Below are 22,275 nucleotides of genomic sequence, written 5' to 3'. Positions count from 1 at the left end.
GGCGCAAAGTGCAAGGATGGCGTAAGGATCCCGGTTCAAGCCCCTGGCTCCCCACCTGCAGGGGAGTCACTTCACAGGTGGTGAAGCAGGCCTGCAGGTGTCTATCTTTCTCTCCCCCTCTCCGTCCTATCTAACAATGAAAACAACAGTAATAACTACAACAACAATAAAAAACAAGGGCAACAAAAGGGAAAATAAATAAATAAAATATAAAAAAATAAAAAGAAGAAGAAGAAGGAGTACAGGAAATGTGCTGATGGAGACACTTCCAGGAGTTGTTATTATTATTTTTTTTTCCTTTTGACCAGAGTACCACTCAACTCTGGCTATTGATGGGACTGGTACCTGGAAGTTCTTCCAAGCGAGTCCTATATACTACAGCTGCAGGAGTCTTTTAAAAATTTATTTATTTATTTTTATTGCCAGAAGGGCTATCACTGGTGCTCAGTGCCTGCATGTTGAATTCACTGCTCCTATGACCACATTTTCACTTTTTTCTTTTGTTTTTATGACAGGGCAGAAAGAAGTTGAGAAAGGGGAGAGAAAGTGAGACACCCATAGCAGTTTTACCACTCATGAAGCTTTCTCCCAACACTGCAGGTGGGGAGCAGGAGCTTGAACCCAGGTACTTGTAAACACATGTGCTCAACCCGGTGTCCCACTGCCCAGACCCTGGAGGAGTCTTTTTGAATGGGATCCCCCCCAACCTCAGCCACTTAGGGGTGGCATCTGAACAGTAGTCTGCCAGCAGACACTACTGGGCTGATGACTCTTGGTGGAGAAGTTCACCACATCTCAGGAGTGACCACTGGCTATGAACACTGACTTGAACTCCTGATGGCTTCTCCCACCAGGGTGGAGGTCTCGAGCACACAGACCATCTATCTGTGTGCAGTTTTCTGAGTTGGAATGTAGACTCCCTGATGCCAGGGCTGTATGCTTTGCATGTTGATTTGCAGTATCATGAGCACTGCGGGTACTTGATAAATATTAATTGGCACATGCTAGATCTCAGGGAGGTCTATATATTTGTGTATTAATCTCCCTCCTACACCCCATCGCAGGAGCAGTGCTCTCATTTGCTGCCTACTGTTTCTTCAATGGACAACACAAGTGGGAGCCCATGATGCTGGAGAAGTATCTTCTGGAGAGTGAGGGGAAGACACACCAGCCTACCCTCTTTATAAATCTCCACCGTTGATTTTGATGAAGGATCAGGCTGGGAGGAGACCTGAGATCCCTGGTGAGCATCAAACTCCTGAGTTCCAAATTTGGCTGCTGAGTTTAGACAATGGGGATTCCTTAATTACTTTCTCTGGAAATTTACCTGGCAGTGCTTTCTCGGGTAGTGCAAGGTGGTTATCTGGGCATAGAATTCGTGGGATGATAGAGTCTTTGATTTTTGTGCTTGGTTGCAAATTAAGTCCTTTGCTGAGCTGTCCATACAGTGCCCATCAGTGCCTTATCACTTATTCATATAGGCTGCTGAACAATTTCAGTGCTGCTACCAGGGAAACTGCCAGGACACGCTCGGATGTCTGATATCCATGGCCCATTGGAATGGGGAGGTTCGGTGTTTTCTGTCTCCCTTTCTATTATTGGGATAATGGAAGAAGAATTTTTTATACTTTTTTATATTTACTTATCTATCTATCTATCTATCTATCTATCTATCTATCTATCTATCTATGAGATAAAGGAAGAGAGAGATAACCAGAGCATTACTCTGGCACATGCAATGCTAGAAATAAAACTCAAGATCTCATCAGTGAACATTCACTGCTTTATCCACTGTGCTATATCTTGAGTTGCTTCTGGTGTCCTTTAAGAAGCAAAACCTCATAAGGATCCTGGTTTGAATCCCCGGCTTCCCACCTGCAGGGGAGTCGCTTCACAATCAGTGAAGCAGGTCTGCAGGTGTCTATCGTTCTTCCCCCCTCTCTGTCTTCCCCTCCTCTCTCCATTTCTCTCTGTCCTATCCAACAATGACATCATCAATAACAACAACAATAATAACTACAACAATAAAAAAGAAGCATAACCTTTTTGTGGTTATGCTTCCTAAGTCAACAATTTGTTTGGCTTTGTATGTTAACTCTCTTTTTCAGCCACCAGGTTCCAGATGCCAGCACGATGCTGACCAGACTTCCCTGGACAGACGACCCCACCAATGTGTCCTGGAGCTCCACTTCCCCAGAGACCCACCCTACTAGGGAAAGAGAGAGGCAGGCTGGGAGTATGGATCGACCAGTCAACGCCCATGTACAGCGGGGAAGCAATTACAGAAGCCAGACCTTCCACCTTCTGCAACCCACAACGACCCTGGGTCCATACTCCCAGAGGGATAGAGAATGGGAAAGCTATCAGGGGAGGGGGTGGGATGTGGAGATTGGGTGGTGGGAATTGTGTGGGACTGTACCCCTCTTATCCTATGGTTTTGTTAATGTCTCCTTTCTTAAATAATAAATAAATAAATAAATAAAAATAAAAAAACAATCCTATGAAGTCACAAATAATCATGTTAGAGTTCTCAGACAGTGTGGATGTGAGAGCCGTATTCTGGACATTGTCCAGGAGAAATATCAACATACCTCATTCTAAAGTCTTGAGGGTAACTTTACTCTTAGAGAGCCTAGTAGACACTCAACAAATCTTGGCTGGATGGCAGTTTGGACAAACAGTTGAGGCTCTGGTGAGTAGGTGGGTGAATCAATGAAGGAACAAATGGTTTAGAAGCCTGAGTAAGGTGACAGAGCCTTTAGAAATACATCTGAGATTGGGGTAGGGTGCCAAAGTAAAAACCCTGGGTTGAAGTTGAGGGTGGATGTTTGGCTTCAGGGGTGGGGGGAGGATGGGATGGGACACAGTCTTTTGGTGGTGGGAATGGTTCTTATGTACATTCCTATTAATTTGTAGCCATATAAATCACTATTCAATTAATGAGGGGGGAAAATTGATTGAATGTCTCAAACTTTTTAATGCACAGACCATAGGCTGAGTCTTTGATATGTTGACTCTCTTAAAAGCTTAGACCAGGGGGAGTCGGGCAGTAGCGCAGCGGGTTAAGCACGCTTGGTGCAAAGCACAAGGACCAGTGTCAGGATCCCAGTTCGAGCCCCTGGCTCCCCACCTGCAGGAGAGTCGCTTCACAGGCGGTGAAGCAGGTCTACAGGTGTCTGTCTTTCTCTCTCCCTCTCTGTTTTCCCTTCCTCTCTCCATTTCTCTCTGTCCTATCCAACAACAACAGCATTAATAATAACAATAATAATAACAACAAGGGCAAGAAAAATGGGAAAAAAAATAGCCTCCAGGAGCAGTGGGTTTGCAGTGCTGGCACCGAGTCCTAGCAATAATCCTGGGGGCAAAAAAAAAAAAAAAGAATCAAAAGCTTAGACCAGGGAGAACAGAAGCAACTGGTGGCACAGCTATATACAAATAATGTCAAAGGACATAAATTATGGTGATGTTGTATATGATACAGCAAATCCTAACAAAGGGATATTTTAAAGTTAACCCAGTTGCCAAATAATGTGATTATAGCAATAACTATCTATTGCCTTTTTAAACCCTAAAACAGCAGGAACCTCCTGCTTCCTCTATAGAACCTATATTTTCCCTAGTCCTGGAACCTCTAGGGTGGGGCTCACTTTCCTGCATGCTTCTCTCAATCCATACCAAATGATATTGCATCCACCGATCCCAACCTAATCAATGCAATGAGTACCACCTCAGCATGCCTCACTTCAGACTGTCTCCAGGGACATAAGGCATGGAATGTCAACCCTTCAGCCTCATTACTCGGGTGAGACCTTTCCTTTCATAGGATTCTCTAATTCCATTCCAGATGGTTCACTTCCTAACAAAGTCCCAAAACCTAGATATAGACCAAGTCCTGTGAGATAGACCATAGGTTTACATGTATCCATAGGGCAAAATATATACCCGAAAGCAAAAGTACACAATAGTCTACAGTGAGTCAGTATAAAGTTTATAATGGAATAGTGTCTACTTAGACTTAGATATCCTCCTCACCTACTTCCTATTACACTTCCCTCACTCACTCCAAAGCTAACCTTATCAAAGCAAGGACTGCAAAAGCTGAATAAGGGCAAGAGACTGGCATACTTTAACGATGACTCTTTAGTCACTATCAGGCCACCCCATCAGCTGGAACCCTAAGGGAGTCCTGAGATTCCCAAACAGACATGATGGGCCTAGATCTTAAATAAATCCCTCTCTCCATTGTTACTGGTCATCTCTATCAGTATCAACACAATAGACCCCTTTGTGGGCCCCCATAGGACCTTGCCCTCAACTTGGATCAACAATGGTAGAGAATGTTCCATCCTCTGAAGGGAGGATGGACAACATACTCTTATGCTGCATCTGAGGAAGATGGGTCCTGATACTGGGGCAGCTTGGAATATTCCTACTCATGACCACAGAATGTGAGCTCAGATCTACAGGGATGCAGAGGTCACATAGGCTCCTAAACTGAATATGGGCCCCAGATCACATCAAATTGATGGGGGTTACAGTCAACAATATTTATACACCTTTCCCATATTTGGGAGCTACTCTCTTCCCTGATCCAGCTTTCTGGTCCTTTTTCCAATCAGGACATCATCTCCCCAGATGATAACTTGGATCCACCTGCATATCAGATTTTAGGCTCAGGGAAAAAAAAAAACTAGTATAGCTACAGGCCCTTTGGAATATAACTAAAACATGCCTACTAGCTTTCTACAGAACAGAGACATCCCCTCCCCCAATTCTTCATCTGCACTATTCCAGCTTTTAGGTTCATGATTAGTCAACAATTTGTTTGGCTTTATATGTCAACTCTCTTTTCAGCCACCAGGTTCCAGATGCTAGCATGATGCCAACCAGACTTCCCTGGACAGATGACCCCACCAATGTGTCCTGGAGCTCCGCTTCCCCAGAACCCTGCCCCACTAAGGAAAGAGAGAGGCAGGCTGGGAGTATAGATCGACCTGTCAACACCAATGTTCAGTGGGGAAGCAATTACAGAAGCCAGACCTTCCACCTTCTGCATCCCACAATGACCTTAAGTCCATTCTCCCAGAGGGATAAAGAATAGGAAAGCTATCAGGGGAGGGGATGGGATACAGAGTTCTGGTGGTGGGAATTGTGTGGAGTTGTACCTCTCTTATCCTATGGTTTTGTCAGCATTTCCTTTTTATAAATAAAATTAAATAAATAAATGAAATCTTTTAAAAAATTTAAAGATCATATATATTATAAAAGATAGTTCAAATTGACAAATCTTCCACAGCTGTGTCTATGACAGAATGTGGCAGAGGTCAAGGTGTCTAACCAGTATTGTTGCTGTAACAGAGACCTCAGAACTCTCTGTCCTGAGAAATAGTTCAGAACTTGGGCACTGATGAAGAAGCAGAGCCTGACTTTGTGTATCTGTAGGACTGTCACTTATAAGAGGAAGCACATGATTCCCTTGGGGTTCCAGTGAGAGAAACCCAACCAGACAGTAGGAGGTAGAAGGAGACAGATCTCTGCTGAATAGAGAAACATGCCAGCTATGAACTAAACTGTATCTGCCCTAAAACTTCTGCTGAAACTCTAACTCTCAATGGAGATTTTTGGGACTTTGGGGCTGATTTAGTTACAATTACATTATAAGGGTAGGGCTTCATGGCATTAGTGGCCTTAGAACAAACATCAGAGTCCTCTCTCTCTCTCTCTCTCTCTCTCTCTCTCTGTCTTTTTCTCTCTCTCTCTCCTCAGCCCCCCTCTTTCAAACTCCTCCTCAAGCTGTGAGAACACAGTAAGAAAATGGCTATCTGTAAGCCAGCTAGAGGGCCCTCACCAGCATCTGACCATATTGTCATCCTCATCTTGCGACTCAGCCTCCAGAACAGAAAGAATAATTGTCTGTTGTTTAAGCTACCCAGTCTCTATAATGTTTTGTTCTAGTGGTCTAGAATATAAGTTCATCATTCTTAGTATGATTTAATACATTTCTCCAGCAATTACAGAAGCCAGACCTTCCACCTTCTGCATCCCACAATGATCTTGGGCCCATACTCCCAGAGGGTTAAAGAATAGGAAAGCTATCAGGGGAGGGGATGGGATACAGAGTTCTGGTGGTAGGAACTGTGTGGAACCTTTTATCCTGTGTGTAGGACCCTCTTATCCTATGGTTTAGTCAATGTTTCCTTTTTTTTTTAAAGATTTTATTTATTTATGAGAAAGATAGGAGGAGAGAAAAAGAACCAAACATCACTCTGGCACATGTGCTGCCGGGGATCAAACTCAGGACTTCATGCTTGAGAGTCCAAAGCTTTACCACTGCGCCACCTCCCAGACCATTCAATGTTTCCTTCTTACAAATAAAAAATAAATAAATACATATCTCTAACATGTGTTTCCTTTGGAAGGCCCCCACCTGCTTCATACAAAATAATATGAAAGTGTTCCCACTTGCCACAATGAGTTTTTATTTTAAACAGAACTATGCAGGATAATTTGACAATGACCTAGGAATCTGGGGTGTGTGTGTGTGTGTGTGTGTGTGTGTGTGTGTGTCTGTGTTGGAGGGGGTGGAAGGTTCACTTGCTGAAAATGTAGCTTTTGTGGCTACTCCAATCCTACTGGGGTCTGGGTACCGAATATGGCCATGGAATCTACATTTTAGAACTCTCCTCAAAGGACCTCAGGTACAGCCTGAGGTCATTCACCAAAAAGCTCAGAAGCCATAGCCCCATCCAACCCAGAAGTTGTATTGTTCCACAGATTCCATTTTTATTCCATGGCCTTCTCCTGGTTAGGCCCATGCCAGTGCTTCACATGCTGTTGCCCTCTCTAATGTCATCTCACTTCACAGATTTGGGGGCAGACTTAAGACCAGAAGCTGGTCTATGTGACTCAGCCCTTCTGTTATGTCTCTGCCTGTTGCCTTTCTGTGCCGCTGTGCATGAACCTCTAATCAGTGGCCTCTTTTCTCTTTAGCCTGGGGGGTCAACATGCAGTTAAGAGATGCTCAGAGACTTTATCAGGGTGTAAAGGCTTTCAAGACAGAGGGAAGTTCTGTTTATTGCAAGAGTTTAAATCAGCCAGAGCAGGGCTGGCCAAGACCCTCTGGACAGCTATAAAAACCTGAGTTCCTGGCTGCCCTTCATTTCCCTTCCCAGGTCCTGCACTTAGCCCCCACTGGACCCTGACTTCAATTAATGGTCTTTAATATTGACTGGCTTTTCCAGAACCCATGGCCCAGCGGCAGGCATTCAAGAGGGCCCAAGCTCCTGCTCTGCAACCTGGTAACTATGAACATTGCTAACTCTAACTCTCCAAGCTTTAGCATCCCCACCTATGAGACTATGTGACTTGGTTCCGTTACTGAGGGTAATGGAAACTATTGAGAGGAAAGGCAATTGTTGATGGAAGCATGTAGTCCAGCACCTCACTAAGTGATTAGATGTGTGAGTCATTGGTGAGGTCAGTGCTGCCAACTGGGAACCATCTTCAGGATAACTTCTTGGGTGTCCTTCCTTCTGTATTTGCAGCCACTGGACTGAAGTGAAAGTAACCACATTTTTATGCTCCGCTCTAAAGCATCACACCCCAGAACATCTTTGAAGAAGGGAAGAGAGGAGACCAGAAAAAACACCTTGTCACCTTACTTTCTCCCCAGTGGATGCTATCTGATTCCAGTGGATTTGTCTCTCTGAGTGGAGCCAGGAAGGTATGTTCATTGCTTCTGGCTTTTAGATATATGGATGCAGGTCTATTGATTCGTCTCACTTACATTTTTGACAAAGCGTAATTCAAATGAAGGCTGAGTTTATCAGAGTAGATCATCTCGTGCTATTCACCTTCAGAGCAGTCTGCTGGCTCTTTGCTAGGCAGCTCTGGATCCCACCACAGAGACCAACTGCATTGGTGCCTAGAGACAGAGACCACTGACAAGGGGACACATGGAAATGAGAGACTGACAGACATTAGGGAAGTTGCTCCAGAGGTGACAGTTAACCCAAACTCCTCCTCAAGCGAGGACGATTTTATTATTTTATTTTATTTTTATTTATTTATTCTTTTTGACTCCAGGGTTATTGTTATGACTCGGTGCCTGCACTACAAATCCAATGCTCCTGGAGGCCATTTTTTCCCCTTGTTGTCGTTACTGTTATTGTTGCCATTGATGCTGTTGTTAGATAGGACAGAGAGAAACCGAAAGAGGATGGAAAGACAGAGGGGGGAGAGAAAGAGAGACCTGCAGACCTGCTTCACCACTTATGAAGTGACCTCCCTGCTGGTGGGGAGCTGGAGGCTCAAACCAGGATCCTTATGCGCTTCACCTGCTGCACTACTGCCCAACCCCCAAGGATGATTTTATTTTAAATTACTGAGGACTTACTCTCTTGGGAATAAGCCAGAAGGAGATGGAGGACCCCCAAAGTCCCACCAACTCTTGAAATTCAGCATGAAATGTCAGCTGTCTCTAGAGATTAGAAATATATGCCTAATACCAAAATAAGCTGCCTTACTCTATTTCCTGGTTGATTTTCATCACAAAATTTGAAATATTTCCCTTGGGGGTGGAGGACCAGGGGAGAAGAGCTTTATAAATTAAACTAAAAATTCCCAGGTGCTGGAAGGCTGAAGGGAACAATCAAGCTGGGGCCCCCAGGTTACAGGGCTGGTCCTGTGCTAGTCACCCCATCCCCTGTGGTTGTCACATATGCCCTGGACTTCCCTACCTGACCCTGCTTCTCCTTGCTGCGACTTTTCATGCTACTCCAGCTACTTGACCGCCCTCTCTTTTCCCTTTGCCCCCTTCCTGCCTGTCCCTGCTCCCAGAGCTGCAACTCTGGCTATTTGTGACTTGCCACTATTTGAACAGCAGTGTCACCTCATGAGCAGGCACCTAAAAATTAGGTCCCGCAAAGGTGCTGGGTTATGTAAGGCCAATTAAGCCCCTGCTTCTATGCCTCCAGAAGCCCTTCTGCATACTAATCTGATTTATAATAGGGGGTAACCAGATTTAGGGTAGAAATGTCAAAGGCATGGGGCCACTGAATCATTCTCCTTACTGTCCCCCCCTTTTTTTATATGTGACACATCCCATTCCTTACTGTCCTTCACAGCATTTGGAGCTGGGTTTTATTTAGATGCAAAAAAGTGGTGGTATTCTTAAAATACATTGCTGGTGGGGTAGAGGAGTAGGAATATACCCTATTGGATCTGGAAAAAGTGACTTTGGAGCTAAGCACACTTGTGCAGAGAATGGCCCATCTTAATTGAACTGTGTGCACCCTTTGGAGAGGTGGCAAAAACAGAAGGCTGGACAGGCTAAGCGTCCGCTCTGGGGGTTTAACAGGGAGTTAACTTTGCAGCCAGCTATGATTTGTAAGAGAGCTTAAAGGTGTAGAAGAAAATCCTTTTCTTAGATTCAACAGCTTTCACTAATCAGCAGCATCTCTGGGTGTCACTGCTTGGCTGACTGCTGATTTTTCCCCCTCAGTGTCTCCTGTTCTATTAGGGAGCTGGGGGGCTCAGGAGACCAGAGGCAGGGTTAGTCTTCCACAAAGAGAGGAGACTTATCCTTGCACTTTGGGGCACAAGAGCTTGTAAATCAAACTGTTAGCTTAATAGCTTGGGCCATTATTCTAAAGCAGTGGGGCTGAACCCAAAAGCCAAATGAAAATATAGTCAATTTGTTAATACTTTAGTGACTGAATGACTATGTAATGTCAGTGGGTATCAGTACCATAGGAGAGAGACAAGGGCTGTGTGTGTGTGTGTGTGTGTGTGTGTGTGTGTGTGTGTGTGTGTGTGTGTGTGTGTGTATGAAGGGGGAGGGGGGAGTATCTCCAATTAAAATATAAACTTGGACAGCAAAATCTGGACTTGGGCAGCCAACTGCCTTCACTCTAGAAGTGGAGTATTGGTTCTGAGCTCTATCCTGAGGGAATACAAGTCTGACAAAGCAAGCCTGGCCAGCAGCATAGGAGTATTTTGGGCGGCCATCAGGAGAAATAGGCAGCACCAGGGTTGGACACTGGAACCAGCAACCAAGGAAGGAGTCTCCATCTTGTTAAAAAAAACATTTTCAGGTGTTCTGGGAAGTGGCACAGTGTTATACTGTGCCAGGGTTGGACTCTCAAGCATGGGGTCCTGAGTTCAATCCCTGGCAGCACATGTACCAGAGTGATGTATGGTCCTTTCTCTCTCCTCTTATCCCTCTCATTGATAAATAAATAAATACATAAATAAATAAATAAATATTAAAAAATATCTTCAGAGGGGCCCAGGAGATGGCTCCATTGGTAAAATATACATCTTACCATGCATGCGGCCCTGGGTCCAATCTCTGGCACCACATGGGAGCACTGAATGAATTCCATGGGTGGTGGAGTAGTGCTTTGATGCCTCTCCTTCTCACCCCCTTCTCTCCTTCTCTCTTCCTCTCTAAATATAGAGAATTACAGTTGGGCTGAAGAAGCAAGTCCACAGTATTATATGCACTCAATTCCCTGGGTTCATTCCCTGGAACAGCATCCAAAATACATTTTAATTTTTTTGTAGAAATAGCCTTATGGAGTTTGTGTATCTCATATACAGTCAAGTGTCACTGCAGAGTGGGATCCATTCTGAGAGAAGTGCTGTTCAGTGATTTTGTTGTGTGAATGCCGTAGTAACTGCACAAATCTATAGGGCACAGCCAACTGCACAACTGGGCTGTATGGTGTAGCCTGTTGTTCCACCCTCATATATAAGTGGTACACAGTGATGGTCAAAATTCAAACAATGCAGAAGAGGATGCTGGAGAAAGTGAAAGTCAGTCACCTCCCCACTCTAGGAGTTACCACTGCTGCCATTGGGGGAGGAGGGGCCATCCTGTGGGTCTGTTCTTGGGCACCATCTTATAGTAATGGACACACACCTCTATCCAAATACGGTCATACAGTACAGATTCTTCTTACTTTTTTTTTTTTAATTATTTGATAGGAGAGAGAGAAATTCAGAATGGAGGGGTAAATAAAGAGGGAGAGAGAAAGATAAACACCTGCATACCTACTTCACTATTCATTGTGTCCCCTCTGCAGGCAGAGACACTCTTTTTAGTAAAAAAAAAAAAAAAAAAAAAAAAAAAGATTGGAGCTGGAGCTGGATGGTGGCGCACCTGGTTGAGTGCACATGTTACAATGCACAAAGATCCAGGTTCAAGCCCCCTGTCCCCACCTGCAGGGGGAAAGCTTTGCGAGTACTGAAGCAGGGCTGCAGGTGTCTCTCTGTCTCTCCCTCTCTCTTGATTTCTGGCTGTCTCTATCCAATAAATAAATAAAGATAATTTTAAAAGAAAGGTTTACTTATTTATTTATGAGGGTAGGGGAGAAAAATATATATATATAGAGAGAAAACTAGAGTATCACTCTGGCACTTGTGATTCTAGGGATTGAACTCAGAGCCTCATACTTGAGAGTTCAAACACCTTATTAGTGATAGAAAAACCATAAATATTGGGGGCACTCACTTCAATTATCTGTCTCCAGTCCATTATCACTGATAATCCTTTTTAAAAATATTTATTTATTTTCCCTTTTGTTGCCCTTGTTTTATTGTTGTAGTTATTATTGTTGTTCTTGATGTCATTGCTGTTGGGTAGGACAGAGAGAAATGGAATGAGGAGGGGAAGACAGAGGGGGGAGAGAAAGACAGACACCTGCAGACCTGCTTCACCACCTGTGAAGCGACTCCCCCGCAGGTGGGGAGCCGGGGGCTCAAACCGGGATCCTTACGCTGGTCCTTGCACTGTGCTACTACCTGACTCCTGACAATCCTTTTTAAAAGAAGAACAATCTTGGGGCTGGGTGGTGGCGCACCTGGTTGAGTGACATGTTACAGTGCGAAAGGACCCGGGTTCAAGCCCATGACTTCCACCTGCAGGACGAAAGTTTTGCGAGTGGTGAAGCAGGGCTTCAGGTGTCTCTATCTCCTCCTTCCCTCTCAATTTCTGGCTGTTTCTATCCAATAAATAAAGATAATTAAAAAATGTAAAAAAAAAAAAAAAGAAGAAGAAAAACAATCTTGGAGTTGGGCAGTAGTGCAGGGGGTTAACCGCATGTGGCGCCAAGCACAAGGACCAGCATAAGGATCCCAGTTCGAGCCCCCGGCTCCCCACCTGCAGGGGAGTCACTTCACAAGTGGTGAAGCAGGTCTGCAGGTGTCTGTCTTTCTCTCCACTCTCTGTCTTCCCCTCCTCTCTCCATTTCTCTCTGTCCTATCTAACAATGATTACATCAATAACAACAACAATAATAAAAAACAACAAGGGCAACAAAAGGGAAAATAAAATAAATATTAAAAAATTTATTAAAAAAAAAGAACAACAATCTGTTTTTCTTTGCTAAATGTTAGGTACCATAGAGCAAGCAGTTCAATCTAGGTCATATCAGAGAGCAGAGGGGGGAGCAAGTATTAGTCCCTTCTCCCAGCAGCCTGAAGAGGGCCATTGTGAGCAAGCTGGAGTCTAGCACCTGCCCAGGTAGGGTCTGGGAAATTTGTTTGTTTTGTTTTTCTTTTCTTTTTCTCTTCATTCTCCTCCTCTTCTTTCTCCTCCTCCCCCCTTCTTTTTCTTTTTTTTCTTTTTTTTCTTTTTTGCTAAAGATATGTGTATTAAGGTGAGGGAGATAGCATAGTGGTAAAACAAAAGACTTTCAGGGTGGTCCAGGAGGTGGCACAGTGGATAGGTATTGGAATCTCAAGTATGAGGTCTTGAGTTCAATCCCTGGCAGCACATGTACCAGAGTGATGTCTGATTCTTTCTCATCAATCAATAAATAAAGTCTTAAAAAAAAAGAATTTCAGGGACGGAGAGACAGTACAATGGTTAATGCAAAATACTTTCATGCCTGAGACTGTGCTCCCAGGTTCAATCCCCAGCACCACTGTAAACCAGAGCTGAGCAGTGCTCTGCTCTTTTTCTTTCTCTCAGTATCTGACTCTCATTAATATAAAATAAATAAAATATAGGGGCTGGGTGATGGTGCACCTGGTTGAGCACACATTACAGTGTGCAAGGGTCTGGGTTTGAGCACACATTACAATGTACAAGGGTCTGGGTTGATCCCCACCTGCAGGTGGAAAGCTTTGTGAGTGGTGAAACAGTGTTGCAGGTGTCTCCCTGTCTCTCTCCCTATCACCCATTTCCTCTAAATTTCTAGCTGTCTCTGTCTAATAAATAAATAAAGATACTAAAAAATATCTATTTACTAAAAAATAAATAATTTCATGCCTGAGGCTCCCAAGTCTCAGTTTTTTTTTTAAAAAAGGACTTTTTATTTATTTATTAATGAGAAAATAGGAGGAGAAAGAAAGAACCAGACATCACTCTGGCACATGTGCTGACGGGGATCAAACTCAGGACCTCATGCTCGAGAGTCCAAAGCTTTATCACTGTGCCACCTCCTGGACCACCCAAGTCTCAGTTTTAATTCCCCACACCACCATAAGCCAGCGCTGAGCATGTGCACAGAGTGAGCAGCCAGAATGATGTATGGTAAGAGTGTCCTTCTGGCAATGGTGTCCACATCCAAACTTAGAGGCCACCAGATGAGGTAGGCATCTCCCCCGACTGTTTCAGACTGAGAACAATGGATACCTGGCAGTGGGTCTTCTCCAAATTTCCTGCTTAGCTGCCCATCTGTACAGTTACCTGCTCGTTCACCTGTCTGTTTATCCACCTCCTGACCAGTGAGTGTCAAGCAGTCCCTCTTTAGCAGGGTGTCATTAACACTGAGAACTGGTACTGATCAGTGGCTTTGCATGGAGGCACTCATTAGCTGATGAAGAAATGAATGACCAAATGAATGAATTAATGATCAATAGGACCAGCCTTGTGGCAGTGGCCATTTACTATCACCTTAATGACTCTGCTGGGTGCTATACACTATGGTCTCGTTGAATCCTCCCTGTAGTCCTGCCAGGAAAGCATTACTACTTCATCTTTACAAAGAAGACACAGGACTCAGGCAGGTGAAGCCATATTACAGGTAAGAATTGGTGGGGTACAACCTGGAAGGTGGCATAGTGGGTAAAGTGTTGGACTCTCATAATTTTTCTTCTTTTTTTTTTTTAAAGAATTTATTTATTCATGAGAAAGATAGGAGGAGAGACATTACTCTGGTACACGTGCTGCCAGCGACCAAACTTGGGACCTCACGGTTGAGAATCCAATGCTTTATCCACTGCACCACCTCCCGGACCACTCATTGTTTTTTTTTTTGTTTGTTTGTTTTTTTGCCATGAAGGTTATTCCTGGGGCTTGGGGTCTGCAATACAAATCCACTGTTCCCTACAAGCTTTTTTCTTCCTTCTTTCCTCCCTTCTTTCTTTCTTTCTTTCTTTCTTTCATCTTTTTTATTTCTATTTTTATTTGACAAGACAGAGAGAAATTAAGAAGGGAGGGGAGATAGAGAGGAAGAGAGAAAAACAGACACCTGAAGACCTGCTTCACCTCTCATGAAATATTCCCCCCTGTAGGTGGGGTCCTTGTGCTTACTACTATGTGTGCTTAACCCGGTGTGACTCTCAAGTATGAGGTCCTGAGTTTGATCCTGCACATCCCGTATGCCAGAGTGATTCTCTAGTTTTACTCTCTCCCCCCCCTCTTTCTCTCTCATGAATGTATAAATAGACCTGTTTTTATACTTTTTAAAGTAGTGCAGTGGGTTAAGGGCACATGGAGCGAAGCGCAAGGACCGGCTAAGGATCCTGGTTCGAGCCCCCGGCTCCCCACCTGCAGGGGAGTCGCTTCACAGGCAGTGAAGCAGGTCTGCAGGTGTCTATCTTTCTCTCCCCCTTTCTGTCTTCCCCTCCTCACTCCATTTCTCTCTGTCCTATCCAACAACAACGACATCAAGAACAACAATAATAACTACAACAATAAAACAAGGGCAACAAAAGGGAAAATAAATATTAAAAAATTAAAAGAAAATAAGTATAAAAAAAAGAAGAAGAAAAAAAAGCAGTAGCAGTGACAGCAGACTGACTGACCCTGAGCATCCATCACCACCTGCGCCAGGCCCAAGCCCAAGGACTCCTACAGTCAGAGGCACGAAGTCTAAATAAGCTCACATCTCATCCCCTTAATGGAAAACTGAGGAGACATCTGAGTTATTAACCTTGACAGTTCCCTCTGGACTTGAGGTCTGCCACCCCCAAAGTCATGTGTGCCCCCTACCAAGCACTCCTAACCAGTGGAAACTGAGTTTGGGAGAGACCCTCAAGATCCTGTCTTACCCCCTCATTTTCAGATGAAGAGACAGAGACCCAGAGAGGTTGAGTGACTGGCCTGGGCCTCAGCTGGCTGGTGGCACCATCTACATGTCTCCACAGAACAGGCTTCCTTCAGGTCACAGCCCAGCCAGGCAATTGCTGTTCACGGAAAGAAGAAAAAAAAATGGCTACAACTGTTCAGCAGCCCTGTCCTGCAAGGCCTACAGAAGGAATATCACTGAAGAGGACATTTCTTCCCTTCTTCTTGAGCTCAGGACTCTGGAAAGAATCCTGGATGGTGCTGGGGTAGGAACTGGGGGTCCCTGTCTCCTTGAGGGCTGGGGGTGTTGGTACAAAAAGCCAGTGTTACTCCATGCCTTGACCCAGCCCAGGAGCAGCGCCACCCCTGCCTGCTGCTTTTCCATGTGAAAGGTGTTTAATTATTTCTGACAGAGTTCAGCAGCGACATCTGTTCCGAGTGGGGAGAGTCCATTTAGGTTATCCATCACTGTGACAGGTTCAACTTTTTTGGAAGCGCTTTTCCCCTTCATCTCGGGGCCAGGGGTGGGATGGGGGTGGGGAGGTGGGGCAGTGGATCAGCAAAGATGCAAGGCTCAGACAAAGACCCTCCTAGGGCTTTATGCATAACAGCCACAGAGTCCAGACAGCAGCAGCTCCATAGGGGAGGTGATGGGAGCACTCGGGCCCCAGGGTGCAGCCATTTGAATCCAGACTCCATCTGTGGGTACTGGATGGAAGACACTGGGATGTGTGAGGTGGAAAGGGGTGCCGTCAGGTTCATGAGAAGCTTTTTTTTTTTTTAGTGATTTAATATTGATTTACAAACTTAGAAGACAACAGGGCTGTAATTCCACACTTTTCCCATCACCCAAGTTCCATATCTCCGTTCCCTCCATTGGAAACTGCAGTAGTTCTCCCCACATCATAGATATGGGTTGACTATTATATATACACACCATTGTTTCTATGGTCCTGCCTTCTCTTCCTTTCTAAATCACTCCTAGACCTCTTACTACTTGTGAGTGTCTTTCCATTCTTCCCTCATCTCTCTTAGGGTCCAGAGGGAGTTGGGGTTCAGAACCCTCCAGTCATCTTTCCCAAACATTTCTTCAGGAGAGGCTTTTACATTCATCCACCATTCTTGGCTATACCAGTCATTTATTCACCCACTCAATCATTCATTGCATAGCCATGTACAAACCAAACACTCAGCGCTGGGTACCACTCTGGGCTCTGGAGCTGTGGTGGGGCACAACAGGCATGATTCTCATGGGCTCACACTTCCCAGGGAAAATTAGCATGGAGCAGCTAATTGTCTAATTAATTCACTATAATGCAGTAAGTGCCAGAAGAAGAGAAAGGAGCCTTTGCTGGTGGAGCAGCTGCTGGGGTGGGGACAGGAACAGAGGGAAGATATCCATCAGATAGGACCTCAAGAAGGACTGAATCTGGAATCCCCTTCCCTTGGGGAAGGTTCCTTCCTGAGCCTTCATGACTTCTCCACAGAATGGAGACTCATGTCTATGAGGTAATCCATGCCCAACAACCAACACATAGTCAGAGAGGAATAAACATTTTCCATGGGTGTTATTTCCCCACAGGTAGGAGGCCGAACACTGCACTGGTAAGGGCAGTCTTCTGGGTGGGGAGTTAAGGTAGGAGGGGAAGGACTGAATAAGATGACACCTAGGTTCAGGCTGAGGCGCAGGCTCTGCTCTGAGAATCCTGCAGCTGAACTTCCAGAACCCCCTGAGCATCCCAGAGAAGAGGAAAAGTGTCCTGTCAACTCTAGTCTCCTTCTGGTGAATTTGTAGCTTGAAGGCCATAAATGCAGAGTGGGCCCATGCAGCAGACAGACCAGAGAAGGAAAGCTCACCCTCTTGGCCTGTTCTTTTGGAAAGGAGTGAGGATGTCTGATCCGAACCAAATCATTGTCACTCTCATAAATGGCAGCACCAAGGCCTGCTGTTCATGACACTATTTCACTGAAACAGTCTAAAGACTGGGAGAGACTCGAGATCAGCTGACCATTTGGAAATGGCCATGCATATCTTGATTTCTGCATTTGGACTCACCACACTCACCTTCACTTTCACCCCCAATGATATCTCCAGTGACAGGTGCTCCAAACACCCAGAAAACAGAAACTACCTGGGCAAAGGTGTTGGAGGCCTCTTCCTAGCTATGCCCTCCCTGTCTGTTGCCTGGTATCTGTGGGTAGATTTTACTTTTTAGAAAGAGACAGAGAGGGATGGGGAGGAAGGGAGGGCAAGAGGTGGGGCAGTGGAGAGGGAGAATGTATGATGTGGTTAAAAAGGCAGGAAATGGGAAGTTGGGCAGTAGCGCAGCAGGTTAAGCAAAACGCAAGGACCAGAATAAGGATCCCGGTTCGAGTCCCCGGCTCCCCACCTGCAGAGGAGTCACTTCACAGGCAGTGAAGCAGGTTTGCAGGTGTCTATCTTTTTCTCCCCCTCTCTGTCTTCCCCTCCTCATTCCATTTCTCTCTGTCCTATCCAGCCAACAACGACATCATCAACAACAACAATAACTACAATAATAAAACAAGGGCAACAAAAGGGAATAAATAAATAAATGTTTTAAAAAATGGCAGGAAATGAAGAGACAGGGATACGAGCAGTAAGTGGTCTGCAGAAGCCAGGTTGGAGGAGTGTATAACACAGCTCCACAGAGATGCCTCCCTACACTTCCTGCCCCTCACCCAGCCATGCTCATGTGCACAGAGACAGTGCAGGCTGACAGACGGCAGGGCAAATGTTCACTGACACTTGCTGATGGAGGCCACTGAGGTAGGACATGAGATGCCGCATCAAGGGGATGAAGCAGGTTTCTCTGGTGAAACTCAGCGGCTTGTTCGATTGGATTAGGCTCAGGAAGGCACCAGCCCCTTCATTGTCTAAATTACAGTTTAACTCAACACAGCGGCCAGGCCAGGCCAGAAACACTGCTCTGTGCAGCTGTCTGCTGGGCAGGCACGTCCCGTGTGGTTCCCTAAAGGGGCTTGCTGGGCTAGAGTTGGACAACCACAGTCCCCCCTCCCCAATGTGATGCCTATTCTCAAATCATTCAGTTCCCCTGCTCTGTACAATGTATCAGGCACTGGCTTTGTTCTTCCCCTGCCAACAGTTGTCCAAGTTGAATCTTCATCTTGATTGCTATGGGGCCACTGAGCAGTCCTGCAGTTCTGAGGCCAGACATGGTGGGTCCTAGATCACCAGGTGACTAGAACACCAGTCCCCAGCAGACAGCTGCTTCCATTACCCCAGGGATGCCAGCCTGCTGGTTTAGCTCTGGTGGCAGGGATCTGTCTTGTACTTGTCAAGTCTCAGTGTGAGAGTTGGTGCATCAATGAACCCTATCAGAGAAGGAGTTTGACCGAGATGGTGTCAACCCTAATGGGCACACCCCCGGATTCAAGGTCAGACAGCCTAAGTTTAGTCCAAGTGTGCCACTATCAGCACTGGTCATATTTCCTGTCTGTAAACTTGTAGTAGCTCCTCCCTCCAGGACATATGAAGCGTCAAGGAGGGGGCTAGGTGGCGTTGCACCTGGTTGAGTACACATGTTACAATGCACAAGGACTCAGGTTTGAGCCCCCAGCCCTACCTTCAGAGGGAAAGCTTTAACATGTAGTGAAGCAGTGCTGTTCTTGCTTTCTCCCTCTCTCTCTCTCTCTCTCTCTCCTCTCCTCTCCTGTTTTCATCTCTCCTCTCCTCTCCTCTTCTTTTACCAGAGCACTGTTCAGCTCTAGCTTATGGTGGTGCAGGGGATGGAACCTGGGACTTTGGTACCTCAGACATGAGCGTCTCTTTGCATAACCATTATGCTATCTTGTCTCTCTCTCTCTCTCTCTCCTTTCCTCTTGATTTATGACCATCTGTATCCAATAAATAATATTTTTAAATATTTATTTATTTATTCCCTTTTGTTGCCCTTGTTGCTTTATTGTTGTTGTTATTGATGCTGTCATTGTTGAGATAAGACAGAGAGAAATGGAGAGAGGAGGGGAAGACAGAGAGGGGGAGAGAAAGACATCTGCAGACCTGCATCACCACCTGTGAAGCGACTCCCCTGCAAGCGGGGAGCCAGGGGCTCGAACTGGGATCCCATGCCAGTCCTTGCACTTCGCGTCACATGCGCTTAACCTGCTATGCTACAGCCTGACTCTCATAATAATTTTTTTAAAATAAGCAATGTCAAGGAGATCATGTGATACACAGAGCTCAGTGCCTGGCCTTAAGAAAGGGCTCAGCTATTGCCATTACTATCAGTATTATTGTTGTGGTGACAACTGATGGTTTGAAGCCCCAGAATCTGGCTATCTAGAGGTGGACAGGCAAAGGTGAATGATCTCTGCCCTGGGTTCAGGAAGGGGCAGTTTGTAGGTGAGACTGACCTTCTGGAAGTGAGGCAAGTGCCAGGGGGCATCCAGCTTCACAGGTGGCTTATACTTCCTCAGCTGACTGCTCCGGGTCTCATACAGCTTCCCGAGGACTGTCTGCAGACCAGGGGAAAAATAAGTTCATTGTCAGTTAAGTGGAATCCTGGAGAAGCCTGCCTTAAGAAAAACGTTCACAAAGTAGGAAGTTTGGATTCTGAGTATTGCAGTCTCACAGGTCAGTTTCCTTCTAGTTCTGTCCCATCTCAGAGTTTGATTTCACAGGATCTCCCCTCCTGTCCCTGCCCCTTTTCACAGCTTGGGACTAGGTGTGGGAGAGTTCATAGTTCTGGATTTATGGCCTGGCTCTGGAGCACATGGGGTTCTGCTATGCAGCATCCTTGATGACAGGAATGACATCCTATGCATTGTTGTCATGTCCTCCATTGTTGACACAGTGCTGGTGCTTATTGGGGACTCCACTGTGACCAAATGAAGAATGTATGACTCCATGGAGCACTGCTATCTCTCAGGAGCAAGTCAGCCCATGGAAGAGGAAGGAGGAGTTTGGGGCTCAAATGAGGACTCAGGAGGAAAGACAGAGACAAAAAGGCAGAGAGAGAATGAAATAGACCATAACATTGAAGTTTCTTTCAATGTGGTAGAGTACTATCCCCATTTTAAAGATGAGGAAGAAGAGGCAGGTTGCAAAACTCAACTCCCCCAAGATCAACTTCCAGTGGTTTAAAGTATGGGAGAAGAGTTTCCCAGTCTGCCAATACCTGCTCTAATAGACACATTCAGCAAGTCTTTGCTGTGGCTGGGTCCTGGAATGGGACTTGAACTCTTGTGGGGCCTGAAGCAGCATTTGCCATAAAGGGGCCGTGTACTATTTGGGTATGTGTCCTACAGAGGTGAGTTTCCAAGGGAGCTTTGGAAAGCCTCACAGCAAACAGAGTAGTGCCTGAGACTTTGAGGACCTTGTTTTTATGCTCATATACCCCCTCTGGTTTTTTGTTTGTTTGTTTGATTTGGTTTTTTTTTTTTTTTTAAAGATTGGAATTACAATATGCTTTGTGTACTTTTTCTCAGACGAGACCTCCCACTTGTAGAAGTTTCAGGCCTGGATATGTCCTAGTTACATTTCATCTTTCATCAGAAGCAACTTTCTTCCAAGGGCAGGGCCTGAAACTCCCAGCATCTCCCACCACATAAGGTTAAACAGACTGGGGAGATGGCACAGTGGCTGTTCAGCAGACTTTCATGCCTGGGGTCCTAGAAATGCCACGTTTAATTTTTGGCACCACCATAACTAGAGTTCAGCTGTGCTCTGATATCTTTTTTTCTCACATTAAAATACAATAAATACCCTGACCCTAGAGGCATTACAGATGTGACTGCTGTGTCACATGTGTGTCATTAGGTGGCAGAGAGAAGACAGGCTCTACATCCAGTGCTCTGACCTTTGAGCCACTGGGCGACTGATAAGTCTAACACTCAACACAGTGCCCCTGCCAGTTACTGCATGTTTATTGGTGACCTGAATCCTGTCATGTAAAAGCTCTCATTCTTCCTTCGTTCCTGCCTGCCCTCAAATCTCGAGGTGACCCTGTGACCTGAAGACTGGTGTTTATCCCTGCTGGATGAAGAGTGATGGCTCACCATTCAATGGGAAGGTGACTGCTAGCCTGTGACAGTGACCATATGGAATGTCTGACTTCTGTCAACGCCTAGGTTACAAACCAGTCCGGTATCCAGTGGTGGTGTTAGTAGTCACCTGAGAGATCTGATCACCAAATGGTGTGGTGACCTTACCAGACAGACCAGTACACCATCCTCAGTCTTGTAGCAGATGCCAAGAATTCGACCAGGAAAATTCTGGAAGGCTACTCTGCATCCTCCAGAGGAGTTCACGCAAATCATGGGGATCCACAGCTGACCAAGTTCAGGGCCTCACAGCACTGAGTACTCCCCCACTGCTCTACTAGCTCATGAATTTGGGAGGGAGGGGCTATACTTTGTCCCCAAAAGGAAAATTAAAGGGACTTTGTAAAACTTGAAAATAAACTTCTGACTTGTATGAAAAAAAATAAGATAAAATACAATAAATGAAATCCTAACCTGATAGGATGAGGTATGTAAAATGTACTGTTAATTGACAGACAAAAGTCCACAACTGCAAATGCTATTGTCCTGTGAGATTCTTTTCATTGATGGATTTTGTTCCTGTGAGATCCCTTTCACTGATTACTTTGTTCATCAAATATATTAATTTTGCTGAGTGTATCTGTGGATCAGTTATCTTCTGTACCTTCTGGAACAGCTTCGAACCAAAGTAGAGAGGTTATTCAGCCAGAGATAATGAAAGAGAATCAGAAGGAGACAGGCAAGCCCTGTCAGTTCTCTGAGCCTCAACATCTCCCTTCCTCATACACACACTCTAGATATGGAGTACCAACACTCAACACACCAGGCTACTGTAATTGATCTAAGCTTTTAATAGGGAGTCTGCTTCTAGTCCGCTCACTAAGTGGAAGTTGTTAGCAAGAATTTCATGTAGGACCATCACTCTCCAAATCACTTTACTGCTGAAGACACGT

At 45.3% G+C, this 22,275-nt stretch overlaps 1 protein-coding gene and 1 non-coding gene across 2 annotated transcripts in view; one reads left to right on the top strand and one right to left on the bottom strand.

The window, feature by feature from the left end:
• CFAP77 (cilia and flagella associated protein 77) overlaps nucleotides 1–22,275 on the bottom strand; it is a 186,183-nt gene that overhangs the window by 21,205 nt on the left and 142,703 nt on the right. The window contains exon 5 of the mRNA XM_007527879.2: nucleotides 19,694–19,795. Within this exon, the coding sequence (XP_007527941.1) occupies nucleotides 19,694–19,795 (102 nt within the window). The remainder of the gene's footprint in view (nucleotides 1–19,693; nucleotides 19,796–22,275) is intronic.
• LOC132541131 (small nucleolar RNA SNORA17) lies at nucleotides 21,045–21,173 on the top strand. The gene has a single exon (XR_009552305.1). It is a non-coding gene; the product is annotated as a small nucleolar RNA SNORA17 (small nucleolar RNA).

Source organism: Erinaceus europaeus, chromosome 10 (assembly GCF_950295315.1).
Source record: "Erinaceus europaeus chromosome 10, mEriEur2.1, whole genome shotgun sequence".
Taxonomy (NCBI): Eukaryota; Metazoa; Chordata; class Mammalia; order Eulipotyphla; family Erinaceidae; genus Erinaceus; species Erinaceus europaeus.
Note: the sequence above shows the minus strand (reverse complement) of the source record. Positions and strands in the feature narration are given on the sequence as shown.